The sequence below is a fragment of the Octodon degus genome, unplaced genomic scaffold, assembly GCF_000260255.1.
Source record: "Octodon degus isolate 3935 unplaced genomic scaffold, OctDeg1.0 scaffold00031, whole genome shotgun sequence".
NCBI classification, from domain to species: domain Eukaryota; kingdom Metazoa; phylum Chordata; class Mammalia; order Rodentia; family Octodontidae; genus Octodon; species Octodon degus.
In genome coordinates, this window is record NW_004524607.1 from 9,553,282 (window position 1) to 9,563,831 (window position 10,550).

A 10,550-nucleotide genomic window follows, 5' to 3' on the forward strand; every position below is an offset into this window, starting at 1 on the left:
ACAGATAATAGGAAGCAGGGAGATAGATCTCAAATGGGAAAAGGATTCAGAGATGGAGAGGGCATGAGAAGACGGAAAGGAATAAAAAAGAATTACACTGTGTTCTGCTCATGTGACAGCTCTACTCAAGGAGCCTAAGAATCACGTACTGCAAACGTGGACTAATAAAAGAGTGCTCTTTTAGCTGCTTAAAGTTTTCATTACATTACATTATAGTGAAAAAAATGATAGTGATGTAATGCAGATTTGAATTCAGAAACTTTCAATTTGGGAAGGAAGTACAGAAAAGAAGTCATTTAGATTAGAAAGGACTTGTTCTAAGAGGCTAATCTTATCTTTACTCCTCTTGTCAAAACTAAATCCATAACATATTACTCGTCTCAAATATGTTAGAGGTCCAACTAGGGAAACTATTGGGGTTTTGGGTTTTTTTTTTAAGTATTTAGTACAAGGTCTATGGGGTCTTACTACACAGCTCAGATTCTTAGGCTCCTTGAGTAGAGCTGTCACATGAGTAGTGGTCCTCCTGTTTTTAGCCTCCCAAGCGATGGGATTACAGGTGCAAGCCACCACACTCAGACTTAATCCCTATCTCAGCACGCGCTGGGGGTGGGACTGGCAGGGCACACCAGGAAACCAACCCTTGTCCCTGTGTCTATCTAAGCAGGTGCTTTAATCCGCTGAGCTATCTGGCTGGCCTCTATTATGTCTTAAAACTATAAATTAAGCTGGGCGTGGGGTACACGCGTATAATCCCAGCACTCAGGAGGCTGAGGCAGGAGGATTGCCATGAGTTTAAGGCCAGCCTGAGCTACATAGTGAGTTTAAGATAAGCCTGAACTGCATAGCAAGACTCAGTCTCAAAAAGGGGGAAAAAAACCTACAAATCTAACATTAAAATGTAAGAAACAACACTTCTTTAGTAAAAAGTGACAGCATGAACTAGAGTATATTACTTTGAAGATCTAACTACAGTATTAAGATATTAGAAAAAAATACTTCCAATATAAAAAAATACACCATTTTGGTATACTTGGATCTAGTTAAAAAGTGCAATTCTAAGCACACTTACAGCTAAAGACTTCAAACACTTAGGAGCATTATGGCACTTTCATTAACCTTATTTTTCTAAAATCCTAAGAAATATCACAACATAGTCATAGAGTTGAGAGCAAATACCTTGTCAAGAGCAAACTTCGTGCTTCCTACAGATGCTAAGGACAACGTGGAAGACCCAACGAGGGCAAAGTTGCTGGTGCGCACGGCGTGGAGGCCTGCTGGGCTGGCCATAACTGCAAAGAAAGAGCCCACAGCAGTGAGTTCAGGGACCTTTGCAAGATCAAACAGCAATTCTTCACAACGCCAGCAGGATGAAATTAAACTGCCCCAGGGAAAAGTGCCTCCTTTTCCCGTTTTTAAATGTGACATGAAACAGAATAAAACATTTTCTTAATGAAAGAAAATTTCATAGAATTTTGTCTTAAATGAGTCTAAGCACCCCTTAATATTTGCAATGGATGTGTTTAAAAGACTCAGTACTTAAAAGTGAACACTTCAAAAAAACATTTTCTCCTAAGAAATCTAAGAAATACAGAAGAGACTTCATGAGTACTGACAGAACAGGGTGACACAATCAGAGGCAGAGATAAAATCTGCACAGGTCTCTTGGCAACTCTGTGCCACAGAGAAAAAGCCAACAGCCTAAAGGACGTGAGAAGCAACAGCTCCATCCTAATCCCCTCTAGACAACTTAGGCCTAACACATCACAGGGAAGGCCTTTCCTGGCTCACAGCACCCCAGGGCCTAGCAAACTGGATTGACACCGTGCCATCACGATGAGTACTGTGGAGCGACGTAAACTCCCCAGCGTGGACAGCACAAGACAGTCCACAGAGTGAGGAGCACGGGGAGCAGCGCTGCACCACATATGACTGGACTGCCACAGCCTGAACCTGTGATGGCTGCTGTCTGCACAGGTGCCTGGCAACGGCACAAGCGGACTGCAGGCTACTCTGGCCAATAACCTTGTATGGGACTGAAAATAAACTCAGATAGAAAATATTATCCCAAAGCAGGCCAGAGTAAACACTCAAAATCAAAGTGGACTACATACATGAACGCATTCTTCTGTATGTGCACAACTGCTCAATTCTTTTCTTATTCTAAACCTTAAGCAGTTCAGAATTCACTCACCTGAAGAATGAAGGCCGCTTTTCTAAAAAAAAATAATAATAATAATTAATTAATTAAAAAATGAGGAAACATAAGTAACTTCTTTTGATTTGTTATGAAGACATAAATATCATGTTCAAAATTCTAACAGGACAAAGACTACATTTGAGAAAACAATTTTCCTCTACAAATGTCAAGGATCATTCCTCATTAGCATATTTTTTAATGCATTTGGTACAGGGTCTCACTACGCAGCTCAGACTCATAGTGATCCTCCTGTTTTCAGCCTCCCCAGCACTGGGATTACAAGTGTGCACCACCATGCCTAGTTTTGGTGGCCAGTTCAGTGTGCCCAGGGTCAGGGCTGGTGCTACATATGGTGCTAGGCTCATTAGTATATTTTAAAGATCTATATAACTTACAATTGGTTTAGAATTTGATATCATTTTATAATCTATGTGTAAGATGAAAATTTCCCAAGAAATCTTAATTTTTTAAAAAAATTCTACTTACTGGGGTTATAGATGTAAGGAGTCTCTTTGGAGTAATAGCCTAGAAGAAAAAATGAGTATATTTCCAATGAAAATGCTGTAATTGAGTTTAAAATTAGCTCTTCAGCTATTCCTACATAAAAAATAAATATGAATAGATCAGACTTGAGTTCCTTAAAAAGGTTCTGTCATAAAGCTAAAGAAAAAATATTTTTTCATTTTTATGTTCCAAGAGACATTAATTTGAAATAAAGAAAAACTCTTTAATGATGACTTAGGAGAACAACAATGATTAGAAAGGTAAAAACCAAATTAGAGGCTCTACTGCACCCCCTACACAACTGACTGTTTAGTTAAGGGCTGGTCTAGAGGACCTAGTGGGAAAGTGCGGAGGACAGCAAGTTTTAAGCCATTATAAAAGTTGTCAAGTAAATGTAGACAAATTTCTTGTTATATAGGTCTTGCTTTATCTTGGTCTTAACCAACAGCAGAAACAAGGTATATAAAGTAAAGCCATATTAATTATTAATATGCTGAGCTGTAAAAGGCTCTACTCAACAACTTCTGCAGACAACTCCCTACTATTGTGGACTATTGGACTGTGTTGGATTGTTTTGCTGAATTCAAGCACCGATAATATTTAGATGCCAATAGAATACCCATCTCTGACAGGACTGAACTGAACAGGGGGATACAGAGGAAGGACCATTTTGTATTTGTATATACAGAATAGTTAGGATAGATGTACGGCTGCTTTCGCTTGGTTCAGGGAGAGGACGGATTTGTAGTAGTAGTGTTTGGACGGGATGTCCTGGCTGCTTCTTGTGCTGTGGATGACCGCTGAGAAAATAACAATGTGCAATGTATTAATTATTGAAAATGTCCTATTAATCTGCTTGGAAAGTGTCTCATTGATACTTGTTTCTCAATTAAAAAAAAAAAAAAGTAAATGTAGACAAAACAAAAATTTCTACTTTGAGTATCAAAAGCTTCTAGTTAGGATCCCAGTCACTCACAGTAAGTTCACCTGAAGGATTCACACCTATTTAATGCAAGAGATACAAAGCTGGCATGTAAAACTGATCTGAAGACTTTAGAAACATTCAAAGTGGTATAACGATTATAACTAGCATGACACCTACTGTGTTTGATTGTAATATTTTTCCTAGATTTCTGTAATTCTCACCTTGGACTTGGATGGTTTTTTCTTCTTATCAGGACCTGAAGGATCTTTCTTTTGTACCTACACAAAAACCCAAATTATAATCAGCTTGCAATCTGATATTCTTACGGAAAATACACTGCTGGTTATTTCAGAAAACTATAAATGCTTACCAAGCTGTAAACTTCAAGATTTATTTCAAACTCATTAGACACATCTTGTCTAGAAAAGAAAGGACATTAAATGAAATAAGAAAAACTTCAAGTTATACCTTTAAAATGCCACAAATAGTGTTACAAGATTCTGAGAGTAAGATAGATTGTGTTTTTAACTAAAAACAATGAGAAATGGTAAGAACTGTCTGTATTAAAAAAGAAATATTGACTTCAGTCTTTTATAATTCAAGAATTTCAAAAAGTAACTTTTTTTTGAATTGATTTGTACCTTGTAGTTTCAAAATACATCTGTAACAAACATACATATCTTTTATTAAAACTAAATATTAAGTATGTAGTATGAGATTTAAAGCATATATAAAAATTATGGTTCACATTTAATATAATACTTTAAAGTATTAAATGTCTATAGTCACATGGAAGAAATATGCCTCTCAATGGAAAATATCAAAACATAAAAGCTAATTTAAAAACGTGAAAACTGGGTTATTTACCTATTTTAAAAAATGAACACACAGCTGCCAGGAGCCTAAAATAGGTAGACTGCTACAACCTGAAGGCCAAGTTGGGCTATAAAATGAGTTCAAGGCAGCCTGGACCACATAGAAAGACCTAGTCTCAAAAACTAAACAAAATAGGGCCAGGGGGATAACTCAGCAGTACAAAGTGCCTGCCTGACAAGCTCAAGGTCCTGAGTCCAATTCCCAGTACCAAATAAATAAATAAATAAAGGGCTGAGTGGTTAAAGCACATGCTCAGCATGTACAAAGATTTGATCGGATTATGGCTTTGACCCCAGAATGATTTGTAAATAAATGTCACCTGTATCCTTAGACTATTAACTGTTTAAGCAAGAATACTGTCTAAGCCACCAAAACCCTAATTACTCACAGAGTAAACGTAGTAGTGAATGTCAGAGCGTCGCCACTGAGAGAGTCTGAAGTGCTTGCTAGTGGTGTGGCCACCATATTCTCAGCTCCTGCTTTTAGCATAATTAAGTAATAGTAATTGGCTGCATCTGCAAGAAATTATCAATTACATAATTAGCACAAGCAAAATCAGATTTAGCTGATCAGTATTCTGAACCGCCACAGGAATAGTCATACTGCAATCAGTTTCTATAAATTTATATTTAAAGTTACTAAAATCAAGTTTCCAAAAAGAAAAATTTTAATTAGACATAACCTGACAGTTACAACTTTGAATAAACAAGGTCTCTCCTTAGTTCCTCAATTTCTGACTTTGAGTTTAAATTAATAAACCAAATATATATGTCCAAAGGGTAAATTATGATTTATCTTTTCAAAAGTGAGGTTAAAATACCTTGAAAGTTATGCAGAGGTAAATCGTAATAAAATCATGAGCTATTTCTTCACTCTCTGTTATTAGATAACCATGCATCTCAAGGTAAATGTTTTCCGCTCACACTTCACTAAAACGAGGTAAGAGCAATGGCTACAACTTGAGTTAGCTCAGGCCTATGGTAATGTTCCATTCTTCGCCTTCCCTGTACCTCAGAGTCACTCTGCCTACAGGTGACTTTCTTTCCCACAAAGAGGAAGTTCTACACAAATAAAAGCTTTACACAACCTTTAAAAAAAGCCTTATGAATATTTAATACAACTGTAATTTTCTCAAGCTTACTAAATTATTACCCTGCTGTATTTTCAGATTTTGCTTGAGGTTCCCATCCATTAACTGTCTAGATGAGACTTTGGGGGAGACAGGCAAGCGGGGAAAGAGGAAGCAAAAAGATCATTATGTGACTGTGTGAGCACCAGTGTGCCGCAATGAAGGCATGCATCCACTGCAAACATCCACGGACAAAGACTTTTTAAGCATAGATATAATTTTTAGTAGAATGTAAACTTTTAAAAAATATAGTGTAATTATTCAATCCAGTGAGGCAAAAGGAATAAAATTTCAATAGAAATACCTTCACTGAGGTGTTCATAATCTGTACCTTATAACAGTTCAGAGTTTGTAGAACAAAATTCTACATGTACTATAGAGCATTTTAGACAGAATAACTGAAGTGTGGTCTTTTAAATGCATCAGTTCATTTCGATAGTAAAATTAATTAGTGAGATCAAGTCTGTCAGGACAACTCATCTCAGGAAGATTTTATGTTCACAATATGTTTAGCCTTACTTGCTTTTTATCTTTATGTAAGCTCTTCTTATAACTTTCCTGTAGAAACTCAATCCAGGTGAAGTTCAGAGCTTAACATGGAATCTAGAAATAATGTAAATAAACACCACCATACCAGATTTCTGAGCCGTGCCACAAACAAAATCCGCTTTCAGAGGCAGGCAGATATCACACAAAGTAACTGATCCTCTGGATGCCGCAAATCCACTCGGGGCTATCACACCAGCCTTGTTCCTCCTCTGAGGACCTTCACTCTTCAGTTTATTCAGCTCATCAATTAAAAGTGCTCTCTTCTCAGCTATGTCAAAACATGAAAGTAAATATTCTGAATATCAAAATTATAATGGTAGGTTGTGGATATAATGTAGTGGCTTGTGTAGTGGCCTAAGGTTCTGGGTTCTATACCAAGCATCACAAAAATAAAATAAAATTGCAATTCTTTCTGTTCTGTTATGTTCTGCTTTGTTTTGTTATTTGAGACAGGTCTGCCATGTGATCCAGGCTGGCCTCAGGGTCCAGAGTGCTGGGATTACAGGAGTGCACCACCATGCCCAGCAGCTACTTCTAAGTGAAAGCCAGTTCAAGAAAGTGCACTGACAGTGCCACTACATAACAAAACCAAGGACAAAAACCACTCATTGTTTTTATGCCTCAGGTGGGAGGTACTGGGTAAAACCAGAACTGTGTAGATTTACCAAGCCCTTACGATTTAACTTTTTAAATTATTTACTTATTAATTTGGTACAAGGTCTACTGTGTATATTTACCAAGCCCTTATAATTTTTTAATCAATTATTTATTTATTTATTTATTTATTTATTTATTTATTTGGTACAGGGTCTCACTACCCAGCTCAGAATCATAGCGATCCTCCTGTCTCAGCCTCCCCTGCACTGGGATTACAGGTGTGTGCCACCACATCCAGTTTTGGTGGTTGGCACAGCACAGCATGTGGTACCTGGGATTGAACTGACGTCCTTACACTTGCCAGGCAGGCACTTTGACCACTGAGCTATCTCCCCAGCCTCCTTTATAATCTAATACTTTAGTTTTCAATACTCTTTCAATATAAATTTCTACCAAGCATGTCTGTCTGTCTCTTCCCCAAAAAATAATCCATATCAGTTATTTTAGCTATACATAAATCAATATAGAGAAAGAGACACAGACTGGTTGTGTGCATGCATGCATGTGTGTGTGTGTGTGTGTGTGTGTGTGTATGTGCATAGTGTATTCACTTAGCATCTTCAAATACATTCCAGTTGCTTCTGCCTTTGACACAAACCACATTTTGTATCTTATTTCTCAAACTTCCAAAGTACAAAAACCAGACACTGGGTCAAATACAGCACATGACTGGAGGAAATGCTTTCTCTCAGATTAGAGATTCCTGAACTTGGAAATGTTCCAGGTACACTACTCTCACGTACTTGCGATTAGCAGCAGTCTCTCTGCCTCGGCCTCTTCCCGGGAGCCCTTGCCGTGCTCCTCATCGACGCAGCAGCTGAGAGCCTGGCTGGCCTGGTAAATCACTGTCTGCTGCAAGTTGATCTCATTGTTGAGCTCCTAGTGAAAGCAACAGGAGGAAGGATGTCGGCATTTTAGGTCACTATTTCACTTCATTTAAACTTCAATTGTAAGTTGTCTGATTGGATAATTTCAAATTTTCCCAGACAGTAAAGCCAAAATATTACTTCCAACCAGGTATGTGGGGCACACCATGCTCTTTGAGGCTGAGACAGAAGGATCATAAGTTTGAGCCTAGCCTGGGCAACTTAGCAAGGCCTTGTCTCAAAATGCAAAATAAATTAAGTTCAATGCTAGAGTTTCTAGATTACACATCAAAATATTGAACATATAATAATTAAACCATAAACTTTTCCTATTAAATGATTTCTAATTCATACTTATTAAAAAGTATAACTGGAGCTATATCTAATAAGGTAGAAATTTAGAAAGTATCTGATTCATTTTATTTAAACTATAACTATATTGTTGCTTTAAAAAAAACTTTCTTAGCATTAAAAAAGTAAAAAAAATTTTAAAAAACTAAAATAGCACCATAAAAGTTAACACTTCACTATGATCCAATTAAGAGTTATGTTTAACAGGGACATAGCTCAGTGGCATAAGTGCCTGCCTGGCAAGTACAAGGTCCCAAGTTTGTTCCCCAGTACCACAAAAAAAAAAAAAAATTGTTCTGCTTAATAGGTAAGTACCGGTGCTGCAGGTGTAGCTCAGCAGTACTGCACGTAGCTGCACACCAAATCTTCTGGCTCAATCGCCAGTATCATCCTATCCTCTCAAAAAAATGTTCAGCAATATAAAATAAGCTTCTAAGCTTCCTCTGAAATCAAGCTGAATTCCAGGGTGACTTAGTGAGCTCCATCGGTCAGTACTGCTGTGGTCACTCAGTACAGGGACAAATAGGGCCAGGTCCTCATCCTCAGTGAGTCCCAATCTAACACAAGAAACACACGAGCCTCCTTTCCACGGAAGTCATACCTGAATTTTCTGTTTGATGTTAACCTGACAAGAAAAGGTATTCTTCTCATCCAGTTTTGAAGTTATATCTTCCCTCCGAACAATCACCTGCTTTACTGAAGGTCGCTCTGTTTCTTTGATTCTCTGAGACCTATACGCATCGATGCTGTAGGAAAAAGTTACACTTCAGAGATCCGGAAACGCACTGAGCACTGTGCTTTACTACACCTATCAGCAGAAGATGACTGATACCAAAGTTACGCTATAACTATAAACTATAATGCCATCGTGTCAATCCAAACCAAGACTCCCATCTAGCCATCCCCAGTGCCCTTACCTATAAAGAAGATCTCGATCTTCAGAGCCAATGCTATCCCCAGACTCTGCTCGAGGCACGCGGGTTCTCTGGAATTTGCCTGGCTTGGGGCTTTCATCACTTACACTGGTGTCCTTCAATTCTAATTTAGGTGAGGAAGTGAAATTCTACAGGAAAGCATGTCAGACGTTAGTACTTTGCATGGGTAATTAACAGTGACCTGCAACGCTCATTCATTTCATTCTAAGCAAATAAAAGAATTCTTCACCTTTATTGAAAAATAAACACCTAGTGGGTCAACTGATTCATCATAGAAACAAAGCAAACAAAAATGAATTTCTTTAAAAAGATGAGTAAGGCCAGGTGTGGTGGCACAAGCCTATAATCCCAGCACTGTGGAGGCTGAGGCAGGAGGACTGCCATGAGTTTGAGGCTAGCTTGAATTACATAGTAAGTTCAAGCCAAGCATGAACTATACAGCAAGACCCTGTTCCACATTTTTATATCATGCAATACAGTGACAACTGTTGAATTCCTATTATTTTGTTTAATGGGATTTTGTATTGTTCTTAGTGCTTTTTTTAAAACTATTTTTTATTTTTTTACATTAATTTTTTTTTTTAATTTAGAAAAGTAAAGACATGAATAAAAGCATAAAGTCAGCTGAAACCTATACAGGTAACTCCACAAGTGAACCCATCTCCAGAGGCAGGTGCTCAGTTCGGATGACAGCGAATGACAGCACTCAGCTCTCTGCACGTTAGCGTATGTCCAGCGTGAAACACTGACGTACTAACAGGACCCGCGTTCACATGAACACTGGGATGTGGACACCATTGTCAACCTCAGGGAACAGACAAAGAACTGTGTCAAGAGATGGTCAAGGTCAATGACAGGATTTGAGTCGAATGCCTGCCCTTTCAAAGCATTTCACAAAAATAAATAAGTAAATAAAAATAAAAGCATTTTACAGTCTGATTTTGTCTGAGGTTCACGGGAAACCACTGACAAGTTGCTAGCTCTCTCTTCAGAGGTTTTTCATGAGCTTTCCAGAATCACTCTGGCTACAAAATGCCACGCGCCCATCTACCAACGAAAGGAGGGGCCATCATCAGCCAGCCTACGTGGTTGCAGTCCGCAGTCCCTTACCTCTGGATTTACCACACCAACTGTCTGTGCCAAGGGCGAAAGTAAAGACATGGACGAGATGTTCAGTGCGTCCTCCTGCTCCTCACCGCTCACCGCTATCACCTCATCCATCTCCTCCTGGTTCTGCTCCCCATCCAAGTCACTGCCTTTGAGGACGTCACTGAAGAGGTCATTAATCACTTTTGAACTGTTGATATCACCAGCGTCATCGCCATCCACATTCACCTCAATCTCACGAACCACTTCTGAAAAAGATTTCAGTGAGTGGACACTGTGATTTGGGCCTTTGAGAGTTAAAGGGAGAACAGAGACTCCTCACATTCACATGCTTACTAAAAATTAACCAGAAACTACAAAAAGTCATTTCCAAAACTAAACTACTACTAATATATAAAACTGAGACACTTCAAAATTCCACATTTCACATTTTCTTGGACATAAAGGCTGG

At 38.3% G+C, this 10,550-nt stretch overlaps 1 protein-coding gene across 2 annotated transcripts in view; it reads right to left on the minus strand.

Moving 5' to 3' along the window:
• Anln (anillin actin binding protein) overlaps positions 1 to 10,550 on the minus strand; it is a 90,982-nt gene that overhangs the window by 45,430 nt on the left and 35,002 nt on the right. Inside the window, exons 10-20 of one of the 2 annotated variants that reach the window (XM_023713478.1) lie at positions 10,103 to 10,347; positions 8,975 to 9,120; positions 8,659 to 8,803; positions 7,584 to 7,719; positions 6,269 to 6,451; positions 4,894 to 5,020; positions 4,000 to 4,048; positions 3,851 to 3,907; positions 2,687 to 2,725; positions 2,195 to 2,216; positions 1,180 to 1,292 (exon numbers count right to left, since the gene is read on the minus strand). In XM_023713478.1, coding sequence (XP_023569246.1) covers positions 1,180 to 1,292; positions 2,195 to 2,216; positions 2,687 to 2,725; positions 3,851 to 3,907; positions 4,000 to 4,048; positions 4,894 to 5,020; positions 6,269 to 6,451; positions 7,584 to 7,719; positions 8,659 to 8,803; positions 8,975 to 9,120; positions 10,103 to 10,347 — 1,262 coding nt within the window. The remainder of the gene's footprint in view (positions 1 to 1,179; positions 1,293 to 2,194; positions 2,217 to 2,686; positions 2,726 to 3,850; positions 3,908 to 3,999; positions 4,049 to 4,893; positions 5,021 to 6,268; positions 6,452 to 7,583; positions 7,720 to 8,658; positions 8,804 to 8,974; positions 9,121 to 10,102; positions 10,348 to 10,550) is intronic. The other variant, XM_023713479.1, reaches the window with a different exon arrangement.